The sequence below is a fragment of the Uranotaenia lowii genome, chromosome 1 (genome assembly GCF_029784155.1).
Source record: "Uranotaenia lowii strain MFRU-FL chromosome 1, ASM2978415v1, whole genome shotgun sequence".
NCBI classification, from domain to species: domain Eukaryota; kingdom Metazoa; phylum Arthropoda; class Insecta; order Diptera; family Culicidae; genus Uranotaenia; species Uranotaenia lowii.
The window spans coordinates 11783758-11798521 of record NC_073691.1 but is presented as its reverse complement, the minus strand read 5'-3'; the positions used below and the strand labels follow the sequence as shown (position 1 = coordinate 11798521).

At 33.7% G+C, this 14764-nt stretch overlaps 2 protein-coding genes across 2 annotated transcripts in view; one reads left to right on the top strand and one right to left on the bottom strand.

Moving 5' to 3' along the window:
• Window positions 1–14764, bottom strand: part of LOC129740665 (glutamate receptor ionotropic, kainate 1-like) — a 179131-nt gene that overhangs the window by 157706 nt on the left and 6661 nt on the right. The gene's annotated exons all lie outside the window — the stretch shown is intronic.
• Window positions 1142–2459, top strand: LOC129740663 (serine protease persephone-like). Its single transcript, XM_055732406.1, has 4 exons — window positions 1142–1278; window positions 1337–1616; window positions 1678–1922; window positions 1999–2459. The coding sequence occupies exons 1-4, from the start codon at window positions 1167–1169 to the stop codon at window positions 2349–2351; spliced, it is 990 nt and encodes a 329-aa protein (XP_055588381.1). The 5' UTR covers window positions 1142–1166; the 3' UTR covers window positions 2352–2459.

The following is a 14764-nucleotide window of genomic DNA, read 5'->3' as shown; positions in this document are numbered from 1 at the left end:
TTTTTGTCATTTTTGTCATTTTTGTCATTTTTGTCATTTTTGTCATTTTTGTCATTTTTGTCATTTTTGTCATTTTTGTCATTTTTGTCATTTTTGTCATTTTTGTCATTTTTGTCATTTTTGTCATTTTTGTCATTTTTGTCATTTTTGTCATTTTTGTCATTTTTGTCATTTTTGTCATTTTTGTCATTTTTGTCATTTTTGTAATTTTTGTCATTTTTGTCATTTTTGTCATTTTTGTCATTTTTGTCATTTTTGTCATTTTTGTCATTTTTGTCATTTTTGTCATTTTTGTCATTTTTGTCATTTTTGTCATTTTTGTCATTTTTGTCATTTTTGTCATTTTTGTCATTTTTGTCATTTTTGTCATTTTTGTCATTTTTGTCATTTTTGTCATTTTTGTCATTTTTGTCATTTTTGTCATTTTTGTCATTTTTGTCATTTTTGTCATTTTTGTCATTTTTGTCATTTTTGTCATTTTTGTCATTTTTGTCATTTTTGTCATTTTTGTCATTTCTGTCATTTTTGTCATTTTTGTCATTTTTGTCATTTTTGTCATTTTTGTCATTTTTGTCATTTTTGTCATTTTTGTCATTTTTGTCATTTTTGTCATTTTTGTCATTTTTGTCATTTTTGTCATTTTTGTCATTTTTGTCATTTTTGTCATTTTTGTCATTTTTGTCATTTTTGTCATTTTTGTCATTTTTGTCATTTTTGTCATTTTTGTCATTTTTGTCATTTTTGTGATTTTTGTCATTTTTGTCATTTTTGTCATTTTTGTCATTTTTGTCATTTTTGTCATTTTTGTCATTTTTGTCATTTTTGTCATTTTTGTCATTTTTGTCATTTTTGTCATTTTTGTCATTTTTGTCATTTTTGTCATTTTTGTCATTTTTGTCATTTTTGTCATTTTTGTCATTTTTGTCATTTTACGTCATTTTACGTCATACTTTACGTTGAGATAGCTAACATTCCTTTCACATGTTTAATGTTATGTGCGAAGAAACAGTTGTTTGATGATTTCTAATCAAAATACGAATCATTTCAACATTCTTAGTAGGACGAGGTGTCGTCACTGATAAGAAATCTCTTTAAAATAATTCTGATTTGAATCTAGAATGCAATAATTTCCTATCGACTGTTCAGTAGGTTGTGAGATTGAGACTATGATGAGTTCCGAAATCCGCCCAGTGTTTGTGATTGTCCTGGCGTTGGCAGTGTTGAAGTTCGTGACTGGCGCTAGTGACTTAGACGTAGCTGCACGAATCGTGAGCCATCGTAGGTATCTGTACTTTCCTGTTGACATTCGTCGATTGACCTTTGCACGCCTTTGTAGAATGCAACCAGTACGTGAACCAGGTTTCGACACCGTACCCGGTCATGACCCTGGATCGCGATTCGCCAATACGGTACGTGTACGCGCTCAAGTGCCCGTTGAATAATCCGTTTGTTGTGGGCGGAATGGCGGCTTCCAAGAATGAATTTCCTCATATGGCGGCACTCGGGTATCTGATCCGCGGCTTCATTCCGAAAGGAACGAGCGCCTATCGATTCATGTGCGGTGGAACACTGATAAGCGAGCAGTTCATACTCACGGCGGCACATTGTATTAACGAGTTGGTCCTTTTTTTTCTTGTTTTTGTTGAGGTTCAAAACATATTTTTTCTCAATTGACAGCGATCTTCATATAGTACGCATCGGGGTGACCGATCTTGACGATTCGGATGCACAGAACTTCTTTATCGCTGAAAAGTTTATCCATGAGGAGTATTCCCTGGTCAACAAATACAACGACGTAGCCTTGCTTCGTTTGAAAGGAAATGTCACTATAACGCTGCACGTACGGCCAGCTTGTTTGGCTACGGAACGGACCGAGCAGATTCAGCGGGCTACCGTCACTGGATGGGGCAAAACCAGTCCCAGTAAGTTAAGTGTAATAGCGAAAAACGGTTGCTACTGGTCCTTTGCCCAACTTTAATGTCATACGAATCGTTCTAGGTTCGGACGTTTCAGCGCAACTGAACAAAGTTTCTCTGGACGTTCCGGCAGATCGGCGCCAGTGCTCATCGATGTACAATGGCCCCGGTCGGCATCGCTTGATACAGCGCCAAATTTGTGCCGGATCCAAGGATGGGAATCAGGACGCGTGCCAGGGCGATAGTGGTGGCCCCCTGCAGGTGTTTGAGGAAGCCAAATGTCGCTACCACGTGATCGGCGTAGTTTCGTTCGGTAAAATTTGCGGATCAGCTGAGTACGGTATTTATACCCGGGTTTCCCGCTATCTGGATTGGATCGTGGAAAAGGTTTGGCCCGATGAATGGTCCAGCAAAGATGAATGGGCTGACTGGTGATGACTTGTGGTCTGGACAAAATCGTTAAGAACATTGAATAATATTTCTATGATATTTTATGCACAATCTTATATGAAAAAAATAAAACGAACAGCTACACATTCCCTATGAAGATGTAATTTTCCTTAACACTAAGCGTACAGCTTTCGAAGTTATGATGGCTAGAATCTTACAAATCATCCCACATTACCCACGCACTAGAAAATCACCCATCACTTATGTTTGCTTGAAAACTGGCATAGACATGACTGAAAGTCTATTATTTACGATGACATCGTTGTTGTTTTGTTAAAGTTGCTATAAGTGTAGCCACTCAAAGAGCAACGACGTAAATTTATCTTGTGCTAGCTTCCGAAAAATACTGAATTCTTTCGACGAAACCTTGGAAAACTTGGAGTCGTGTAGAACCTGTGAGTGTAGGCTACGGAATCAACGTTACTAGGCAATTCTGAGGATCGACAGAATAAGATTTGAGGTGTGAATGGTTGTTTTACAAGTGATAAAGACTCAAAAGTGTGTGAATACATTTTAAGGCAGAATCTCTAAATTTACTTCGATTAGGAAATTACAAGCGGCGGTTGTGACTGAAACTATTTTTCAATGTTTTCAGCATTCAATACGTTTAACTAACATGAAAACCGGATTTCGGCCAACTTTTGGATCAAAAACATAATCCGTAAATTATCGGTTTACAGTGTAGGCTCCAGCTGCAAATTTACAGATCCAATTTTCATAAATAATACCATTTTGGAATCTTCCTGATTGCTGCTTTGTTGTTATCGATTGTGTATTAGTAGTGTTTTCGAAAAAAAATGCAACGATTTATTTAGCGAATAACTTTTGAATGCATGGATGGAAATTGAAAAAAAAAATCAGTGAAGCTACCTAGTAATGTAATGTGTACGTGCACGAAATTTGATGACAATCTGTCAAGTGGTTTTTGAGAAAGCATCCAATACAGAAGCTCATCGACAGAAACTTTTGGGCCGGATCGAGAAAAATCCAGGAAAGTCCCACTGGGAGACCCAAAAACAGCTGGAAACCAACTATTCGACCAAATTTTTTATGGTAAATTGTTTAAGGATTCCTAGAGAATCTGACAGTAAGCTTAAATATGAATAAAATTGAAGATAATTGATTCCATGAAGTTAAGTAAAGTGAGAGGTTTTATCAAGCGCAATCCAAAAATTTCTATAGGGGAAGTGATTATCACGTTTTTATCACTTCCTCTATTCATATTTTCGGATTGAGCTCAAAACACTCTCCCATTCCTCTCACTTATAGGATTCATAAATCTTCACTTTTATACAAATTTTAGCTCACTATTAGGTCCTCTAGGACTTATAAAACGATTTACCTATAAACTTTGGCCAAAGAGTTGATTTCCAGCAGTTTTTGTGTCTCCCACTGGGACTTTTCTGGATTTTTCTCGATCCTGCCCAATAAATTTGATCAATGAACTTCTGTATTGGACTCTATTTCAAAAACCACTTGACAGATTGTCACCAAATTTTGTGCACTTACACATTACATTACTAAGTAGCTTCACTGAAAATTTCCTCAATTTCCATCAATGCATTCAAAAGTTATTCACAATACAAAGTGTTGCATTTTTTGCGAACATTCTTCTTAGTAGGGTGGAATCAGAAATTAACTAAATTCAAAATTGTCCGATGATGAAAATGGTTTTTTTTTAAATAAAGCTTTTCTTGCTCAGTTAAGATTCACAAGGAAGAAATGAAGAAAAAGTGAGTTTCTGTGCATCAAATGTGACATTTAGATGTTATACAATACATTAAGAGTAGAGTTGAGCGAAATGTAGGGTTAGACTGCTATGCTATTGAACTTGAAATAAGTAAAAACACTTAAATATTATCTAAGGATCAAAGTTTATTGCCTGAAAGTTCGAAACGAATCAGTCAACTAGGTTATTTTTTACAGCGTTTCTCCGAAACTATGGAATGTTTACATGCACTCAAGTTTAACACAATCTATTAGGTGGTTTTTGAGATATGTAATTTACTAGAAAGGAGTTGGTGAAGTTTGGGCAACACTTGCTCCATATTTCTAGCAAACTGTTATATTTATATTTTTTTTCAATTCCTGATCATTTTTTCAATAAAATCCTTATTTTATGCTGCAAAAAGTAAAATTAAGCAAAGCATTTACGTCGGACTACAAAAATGTGATGTTTTGAAAGTTAAAAGAGACTTGAGACTTGATCCTTTATTGAAGAAGATTTGATCCTTTAACCCTAATCCACGCTCTTGAGTGTCAATATGACACTATTGGAAGGTTGGTGGCTTGTAACTTTATTCGGGTGCATCCAAATGTAACAATTTCTTCGGGGATTCTCAATTAATTTTGCATCATTACTTTTTTTAAAAACTCCATAATCAAACCTTGAGTGTCAATTTTTCACTCCTCGCTTAAAATCGCTATATCTCTCTTGTTTCTCATCCGATTTTTACATTATTTGTAGTTTTGGAAACCTCGCAATGTAACTCAAATCTAGTATACATCAATTTTCCGTTATTCAAAGTCCAAGAAAAAAACCAAAAAACATGCTTTGGAAAAAAGACTGTAGATTAGCTACGGAGTGCTAAAAAAAATTTCACTTAGTGTCCAAGAAAGCTGAAGTAAGAAACTGTAGGCTGCACATACGGATATACTTTTTTGATTTTTTTCATGACCACAAAAAATGTAAAAAAAAAGTGGTGTTAAAACCGTACTTTTCAATCAATGAACCGTCAAAATTGTTTTGGTTACACCCGATAAATTTTGAAAAGAAAAATTGGATAGTTGACGTAATTCGGCACATTTTTGCATTTTAAGACCGTCAAAAAAAGAAACACAGAATTTTTGATGAATGTTCAAAAGTAGCTGATTTTCAAACTTTTTTCAATTTGCATTTTTTTTAGATTTTCTTGCACTTAAATTTAACTTTGCACTGGATTTTTAGTATATTAACTCATAACTTCAACAATAAATTTATGTTTGCCTGAAAGCCAATTTCAAACCAATTTTAGTGGTGTAATTAAATAAGCGCTGCGATACTTCTTAAGCAACAAAACGCTCCTAACTTCAGCTTTCTTGGACACTGCGGGAAATTTTTTTGAGCATTCCGTAGCTGATCTACAGTCTTGTTCCCGAAGCATGTTTTTTTTTCGGATTTTTTTCTTAGATTTCGAATAGCGAAAAGCTGAAATGTTATAGGCAAATAATGTCTGAACAGCATAACTGAATTACATTACGAGGTTTCTAAAACTATAAATTATGTAAAAATCGGTTGGAAAACAAGAGTTTTTGGCTTTCTTACAGAAAGGCTAGCGAACGGTCAGTTGGGGATATCATTAATTAAGGGTCCAAGACCCCACTTTATAGGTACCAATCGATTCAGCTCGACGAGTTACGATGATGTCCGTCAATTTGTATTTTTTTTTTTTTGTTTCGATTATAGTCGTTTTACCATCTTTATGGCATTCGCGACTTTATCAACGTTACAGTTGGCGGATCGTTATTGAAAAACTATCCGGTACAACTGTGTTCGATGTTTACTCTTGGGCTCGAACTCGCGGACATCGGCTCAGGAGACAACAGACTTGCCAACTGAGCTATATCTTAAGCCCAACGTTAATTTGTATGTTCCATTTAAAACGTTCTTACCACATTAACTCCTATTCTAGGTTTCACGAGTTTGATAAATTTAGTATCAAAAAATTGCATTTTTTTTTCCTGTAGGGCATATTTCAATCTTTTTAATAGATTAATAGTATATAATTCAGAAATAAGAAATCCAATTGTGTCATTTATTTCCAAAGATAATTGACACTCTGTAAGAAAGCCTCCAATCCACTGATAAGTGTATTAAATCGGGTTTTTTTTGTCAGGAGTCAGGAGTGTCAAATTGACACTCTGGGGACTGTAACGGGTAAAAATTTCAGGGACGTGTCGTGATTTTACGAAGGATTTGTAGGATGGAGAATAAAGATGTGGAATATGGAATAAAAATTGAGGATATTTGGTAAATAAAATTTTGCACTAAAGAAAAAAAACAAATGTTTATGTGTGAAAAGTTTTAATTAAGAATAGAGGTGAGAAGGAATGTAGGGATGAGATGAAGAATATACAGAAAATAAATCAAATTTAATTAGGAATAAAATAAAATAATAGTTGTATTCGGCAACACTGTAGATGAATAAAATAAAATAAATTTCTATAAGAACATTTGCTATTTTGGCAGCACTTGACAAACAAACAAAACAGCAGTTCCAATCGTGCTCTCGTCGAGTGAGGTTCACTTTTCGTGTTTGTTAAGCGTCGGTGTTATCTCGGGCAATTTTGTATAGTTTAAAGCACGTTTTCAAATTGATTTTGAAACGGTGTTAAATCATAAATAATCGCTTCTAAATAGTCGCAAAATATCGCCGGGTCTCTTTCGATTCAAAATTCAGTCCAAATCTTGAAGATATGTGAATTTTACGTACAAGTGTCAAGGAAAAAAATGTGTGCGAAGTGCAAATTGTGGATAGAAGTTACTTTATTAAAACGAAAGTATTTCAAAAGTCTAGTGAAAAGAATTATGGAGGTGTTCGGTTTGAAATTAACGCAAGAAATTAAAAAAATGCGATACAGTGATTTGAAATTAACGCAAGCAAGAAAAATGCGATACAATGATGCGCGTACGGGAGGGATGCATGTTGCTAGTGTGTGTGCAAAATTATATGTTTCGTTCGGATGCGAAGAGTTTCGTGCAGTTCGTGCACCATGTAGCTTTATACGTGTGTTTGTTAGCCTACTGCGATTGCCGACAACAGTGCAATGACGAAAGTAGTTATGTTCAAACTGTGATTTTGTGTTATATTATGGGTGTTTTGCAACAAGGAGTTTTTAGAAGATCCGAATTGGAAATCGAAGCTAAGTATCATTTACAAAAAATATTAATTAATTGATCTCTTAAAATTCAATATTAAATAAATTTTCATCTGCTGGTTTTCTTGATCCCTTTCGTAGAATGAAATTCTTGAAAAGATGAAACTATAAAAAAACACAGTTTTTCGGTTTTCACTTTTTCTTGACCTTTTATCGTAAATGCATCTTCGAAAAGATTTGAATATTCCTTAAGAATGTTAAAGCATAGTAGAAAGTCTGAAAAAATCATCATAAACATTTTTTTTATAAGTGTTGACCTATTACTGCTCCTTCGCCGCAAGTCTAGCGCATCTAACATCGCTGTACTAGTAAAATGATGTATTGATTACTGTATCCTTTTCAAATAACAAAATTTATTATTTTTACTATTTTTCCTTGTTTTATTTTAATTCTATTTGTATTGTTTATTGATTTTATATCCATTATGTTTTCAATTTTCCTTACAATTATATTTTCTTTCATATATGTATAATTATGCATATATTTTAGAAGGAATGCATCTGGGGTTAACCCAAAGAAATTATTGCAAGCGGCACGGGTAGCCGGCCATTGTAAGTTTTTGAGGGTTGGATGCCTTCCTTCGACGAACCATCGGACCGTGGAAGCCCTAGAAGAAATTCGAAGGCCAAGCCACACAGCCATAGGCAGGACCTTGCTACCGATGGGGGAACCATACATACATACATACATACATACATACATACTTGACAAACAAACAAAACAAAGTCAGTCATTGATCTATTCTTGCGAGCGACAGACGTGTTTAAGTGAATCTCTGAATTGAGATTCGTAAAATCACGACAAAATCGTGATTTTACAGGACGGATGAGGCTTAATCAAGGTGCCCTAAGCTTCGGCAAAAAACATGCAAAATCTAAATAGTTGTATAGAATTTGTTGGCCATATTTGATTTTATTTCACAGTTCATAAAGGTCAGAGATAGAGAATTCTTAATGTTTGTACCCTATATTCATAGCATACTTAAGGGCGCAATTTCCCGAGGAAAACACAAATTTATAAAAGGAATATTTACATATTTCCCTAAGTTTTCTCGAAAACAAGAGCTGATAGAAAAAAAAACCTTATTTCATGTTTGGAATCAGCGTTCTCGAATTATCCAAAATTAGCTACAAATCTTTTTGCACTTTAGAAAAATGTTAATGTTGCCTTGTGTCATTATACTATTCTCTAACTTTGCCGGCCAATAAAATTTCAACTTTCGTTTTCCCTGAAATTTGAACTTCTTAATTTTGAAGAACCACTAGGTTAGGTACTTTGCAATCCGAATCATGAACACTCGTTCCTCAAACTTTCCGGTAGTGTGCTCGAAGTTAATTTCTGGCACACCATTTTCCCTCGATTGTGGCCGTCCATGATGCCGGTGGCCAGTGCGTGACTTGGGGAAAATTCCTTCCCCTTTCCTCCGTCTACTTCTTATCTCGACATATTTCGTAACGCATTCCTAGTTTGGTTTATATTTTCCATCCACCCCTCGTTTTTTCCTTACCATAAGAAAAAAAAACCAAACCAGTAGGAGGTCAACATTAGAAGCATTTGATCACAACTAGACTGTGTGCTGTTGTTGTTTTCCGTCTATGTAGTGCACCTAGAAGCTTCGAGCAGCTTCCGTTTTGGAGAAAAACTTTCCCCTAGTTGTCAAGTTTTTGCACCGTAGGGTGTCGAGACGGAACCGAGTCGAAGAGTAGATGATCAAGCTCGTCAAAGTCACTCATGAACAGACAGAAGCTTTCCAGCTACTGGTGGAGAAAACCTAGCCAGAAGCACGTTAGGATTTCTTATTTCAACCAACTAACTATCGACAGTCAGTTGCCGGCTGAGGTCAAGTCAGGAAATTTTCCAATTCCGTCACGTACCCGGTATAGATGGAAAACACGAGCCCAGAGCAGGGGAGGTTGAAAAAAATATAAGCGCACACCCAACCACTTACATCTTCTTACATGCAAACTGTCGAACACCGAACTGACACCGAGATGTGTACATAAACACCCAAGTTTTAGATTGTTTCACTGGAAACGTGTTTAGTTTATGGGGGAGCAGGTGAAGTCGGGTTTGGGGAAAATAAAAACTTGATTTGAAGGCACACTTTTTTGGACGGTTTCTTTTGAGGATGATGATTTTCAGACAGAATGAAGCAAATTGACACGGAGATTCGTTACCAAATTAAGTTAGTTATATTTAGTTACCTATTGCTTTATTCTGTTGAAAAGTTTTATGATTTAAAATACACAGTTAAACTACTGATTAAGACTACATAGAAATAGACCTTAACCTGATGATTTAATGCTGATGATAGAAGACCGTAACCTGATGATTTGATGAGAGGCATCCACAATAACGAATATCTACAGCTCAATCGGTCATAACTTTAAAACATGTTGTACATATTTTTGACGGTCGCCATGGAAGTATTAAAAAAAATAAGGGTATGATCCTGAATGACAAAAAACCGTAAATAAAATTTCGGTTAATTTAGTTAACTCTAAGGGGTCGCTAAACGACGCTCAAGTTAATATGGAAATTTGACATATTTGGTTTTAGTTAAACAGCAAAATCACATTTTTGGCTCTAACTCTAAGATGATACAAGTTATGGAAAGAAGGTTTGTCAGTCTAAAAGATAATTTAATTTTCACTAACCGAAATAACCTTCCCTAACTCTGGTTCTCATTGAATTCGAAATAGAAGCGAAATAGAATAAAAATAGAAAATTAGTTCTTACACTTCTCAAGATTTGCGATTGAGTGCGATTAAAATAATATATTGGAATGAAAATTATTATTTGTGTTGAGTTGGTGTCACTTTTTTTGTTATTGTAGAGAATGGAAAGTTATTTGCTTAATTTTTTTTTAAACTTTTAAGAATTAACGTATTGTGAACGGGAACGTACAGAAACATTACAAATTGATGCAGACCATCATGTTTCAGCTACATTAAGGCTGCCAGAATTTTTTCAGCACCTATCCGGGCCAGACAAATCCGGGCTATTTTATCTAAAAAATCTGGGCATTTGATTTTACGCAACAAAATTCATGAAAAAAAAACTGGAAAAAAAATTTAGCGTTAACACTTTTAGCAGATTTTCGGTCGTAATTAGGGCTTCTAAAAAAACTTTCATGATAATATTAATAAAACTTATTCAAAAAATCTCGTTTTGAACGAATTATTACAACATAATTTGTTTTTTTGTTTGATTTGGCAAATAAAGTAAACAAATCTGGGTAAACCCCGGGCTTTTTTCAACGAAATTTGGGCAATCGGGACAGACAGGACTTTTTCAAACTTTGTATTAAATATCCGGGCAAATCCAGATGAAACCGAACAATCAGGCAAGCTTAAGCTATATGGAACTTACAAACTTTTGACGTTGTGCTTTAATTCTTGATAGAAAAAAATCGTTTATTAAGAAGCTTAATTTTTCAGCAGGAAACTATCTCAGTCATTTTCCAAAATTAACATCAAATATGTAGTACATATATTTAAGATATTTCGTTTTGTTTACCAAAATTTATCTGGAATTGAAATGGATACATAACCTAAGTAAATCTTTCCTGATTTTCTTATCACGTATTCGGACAAGACTTTCTTCAGCAATTTTTTAAGGAAAAAAAAGTCAAAAATCGGATAGTTTATTACGGATTTTTAAATCTAAAAAAACCTACCATTTCCGACAAATCTAAGTAAAATTCAGGGATTTAAAAAAAATCAAAAGGGAAGTTGAAAAAAATTACATCTAAATTTATATTTTTATTCGAAGGACCACATCAGTAGTGTTCAAGTCGTATTTAAAAAAAATCTTTTCTGAACAATGGATTCAAAATATATGGAATCGGGACCAGGCTTCCGAAAAGTACTGCCGAACGACAGTATTCTTGCGAACGTCGCACATCCACCTCGGTGAAAGCTTTCCGAATATTTCTTCCCCGACAGTTTTAAAAGGCGCGGTCGTGCGATGTACAACGACGCCTTGGTTTACCTCATGCGAAAGTTTGCTCGTGGATATGATAGCCTTTAAAGCTCCGTGACAGTTTTGGGAAAATCTTCGTGACAGTTTTCTATGCGTTAAACTTCGCATGACAGTACTGCTAATTACGTCCGACTGTAGCCGAGATTCGCATTGGATCATCATCGGCTCACGCTCGGGTCGAGTAAATTTAGAACTAACGAACTTCTGCTTGAAGCTCAAGCTAGCTACTGCGGCTGGCTATCCTTACGTTATTAGTTGGTCGACACGCATTGATGCGTGTTGTTTTCCAGCCTGAAATTGGATGTCGTTTATGAATAATAAAGTTCAAGATTTCAGATTTCAAATTGAAATATGAGATTTCAGATTTCAGATACAAATTCGGATTTAAAATTCATACTTCAGATCAAGATTTTAGATTCCAATTCGAATTTCAGATTCAGGTTTAGGATTTAAATTTCGGATTTAACTTTCAAATTCAGATTGCAGACTCAGATTTCAGCTTTAAATTTAGGGATCAAATATGAGATTCAGATTTCAGATTCAGATTTAAGACTCAGATTTCAAAATCAGATTTCAGATTCAGATTTCAGAATCAGATACAAATTCAGATTTTAAATTTAGATTCAAGATTTAAATTTTAGATTCAGATTTCAGATTCAAATTTTAGATTCAGATTTCAAATTAAGATTTCAGATTCAAATTTCAGATTCAGATTTCAGATTCAAATTTCAGATTCAGATTTCAGATTAAGATTTCAGATTTCAGATTCTGATTTCAGATTCAGATTTTAGATTCAGATTTCAGATTCAGATTTCAGATTCAGAATTCAGATTCAGATTTCAGATTCAGATTTCAGATTCAGATTTCAGATTTCAGATTTCAGATTCAGATTTCAGATTCAGATTTCAGATTTCAGATTCAGATTTCAGATTTCAGATTTCAGATTCAGATTTCAGATTCAGATTTCAGATTCAGATTTCAGATTCAGATTTCAGATTTCAGATTTCAGATTCAGATTTCAGATTCAGATTCAGATTTCAGATTTCAGATTTCAGATTTCAGATTTCAGATTTCAGATTTCAGATTTCAGATTTCAGATTTCAGATTTCAGATTCAGATTTCAGATTCAAATTTCAGATTCAGATTTCAGATTCAGATTTCAGATTCAGATTTCAGATTCAGATTTCAGATTCAGATTTCAGATTCAGATTTCAGATTCAGATTTCAGATTCAGATTTCAGATTCAGATTTCAGATTCAGATTTCAGATTCAGATTTCAGATTCAGATTTCAGATTCAGATTTCAGATTCAGATTTCAGATTCAGATTTCAGATTCAGATTTCAGATTCAGATTTCAGATTTCAGATTCAGATTTCAGATTCAGATTTCAGATTCAGATTTCAGATTCAGATTTCAGATTCAGATTTCAGATTCAGATTTCAGATTCAGATTTCAGATTCAGATTCAGATTTCAGATTTCAGATTTCAGATTCAGATTTCAGATTCAAATTTCAGATTCAGATTTCAGATTCAGATTTCAGATTCAGATTTCAGATTCAGATTTCAGATTCAGATTTCAGATTCAGATTTCAGATTCAGATTTCAGATTCAGATTTCATATTCAGATTTCAGATTCAGATTTCAGATTCAGATTTCAGATTCAGATTTCAGATTCAGATTTCAGATTCAGATTTCAGATTCAGATTTCAGATTCAGATTTCAGATTCAGATTTCAGATTCAGATTTCAGATTCAGATTTCAGATTCAGATTTCAGATTCAGATTTCAGATTCAGATTTCAGATTCAGATTTCAGATTCAGATTTCAGATTCAGATTTCAGATTCAGATTTCAGATTCAGATTTAAGATTCAGATTTCAGATTCAGATTTCAGATTATGGTTTCAGAATCGGATTTCAGATTCACATTTCAGATTCAGATTTTAGAATCAGATTCCAGAAGCAGATTTCAGAATCAGATTTCAGATTTCGTATTTAGATGTAAGATTCGAATTTCAGGTTCAGATTTCATGTTCCAATTTCAGATTCGGATTTCAGATTCAGATTCAGGTTTTAAATTCTGATTTCATGGTTCCCATTACTTGCCTTTTATATTAGTTTTTTTCAATTCGTATTCTCAATTTTTTTAAATTTTTTTTAATACTAAAACCAATTCTAGAGAAAAATTATAACGGCCAAGTTTCCCTTCGAATCGACTCAAAAAAATGTGTTCCATCCCAACCCACTTCTCCCGTGAATGAAATATTTCTAACGCTATGACTCTAAATAAAAAATAAAAATAAAATAATAAAAAAGTATTAAATTGTACGATTGAATTCATGTCTTTTTAAGGTTTTTTTTATCGAAGGTAATTATCAGGGCCGGATTAAGCCATCGGGGGGCCCGGGGCAATATTTCTCGGGGGGCCCCTATGATTCGATTTTTTTTTCAAATGCTATCCCAGAGAATACAAAACATTTCAAACGTGTAAATGAACTGTAGATGAGTTCAGTATACTGTCTTCAAATAGCCATGTTGTCTGCCTAGAAGATAGTTTTTGGTAACTTTGGTAAAAATTGTTAATTAATCACATGCAAACATCGCGGAAGAGTTTAGAAATTAAAAAAAAAAATGAATGCTATGATATGAGCTGAAAAATTCAAAATTTATTTCTCATTTTTGTTTCATCGGGAAATATTTATTTAATGACAATTCAATCATGATTTAAAAAATAGAAGACAAAATTCAAAAAAATAAATAAAATAATTAAACTTAAATTCCATAGAGATACAAATATGAAAGTTTAAGAATTCAAAAATAAAAATCAGGTTATATTCCGAACCACACTTCGTTGTCTCAACTCTAAATCATAATTTCAAATTAAGATTTGAAGAAAAAATATTTATTTAGTTTGAAAAAAAAAAGATTAAAAGTTACAATCAGAGCCAAAGCAGAAATTTCACCTCATGTGAACTTCAATTTTATATCTTTGAAACACAAAAAAAAAACGTTTATGAATATGATTCTCATCAGATAAAAAAAATGGTTATCAAATTGTTATTCTAAATGTCCTTATCTAAGTTTATGGCATTTCGGCAAATTGAAATTCTAGTTAGAGAGCAATTAAGACAGAAATGAAAATTGATAGGTGGAAAGGTCAAAGCTAGAGCGCTTTGGGTAGAAGAAACAAATTTAATTGAATGCCCTCTAAGCTCAAGGGGTATATCTAAGTGCAAAAATGAGCGAATGAAAATCGGAATAGAGATTAAATGTTTAAATTTCAGAATCAGTTATCATTGAAAAAAGGAATTCCAAATGAGTTTATTACCTTAAACAAAGATCCTGAGTTCAGAAAAACAAGGAAACTGAACTTCAGTAACTGAAGAAACACCACAAGAAAATTTCAATGAATTGAATCTGGATAAAGATAATGATAGATTAAAAACATTTAAATATTTATGTTAAGAAAATTACTCAATGATATTGGCAATTCAACTATT

Coding starts and splice junctions, on each gene's coding strand:
- LOC129740663 (XM_055732406.1), top strand. CDS start 1,167: ATGATGAGTTCCGAAATCCGCCCAGTGTTTGTGATTGTCCTGGCGTTG. Junction 1,279..1,336: donor TGCACGAATCGTGAGCCATC/GTAGGTATCTGT, acceptor ACGCCTTTGTAG/AATGCAACCAGTACGTGAAC. Junction 1,923..1,998: donor ATGGGGCAAAACCAGTCCCA/GTAAGTTAAGTG, acceptor GAATCGTTCTAG/GTTCGGACGTTTCAGCGCAA.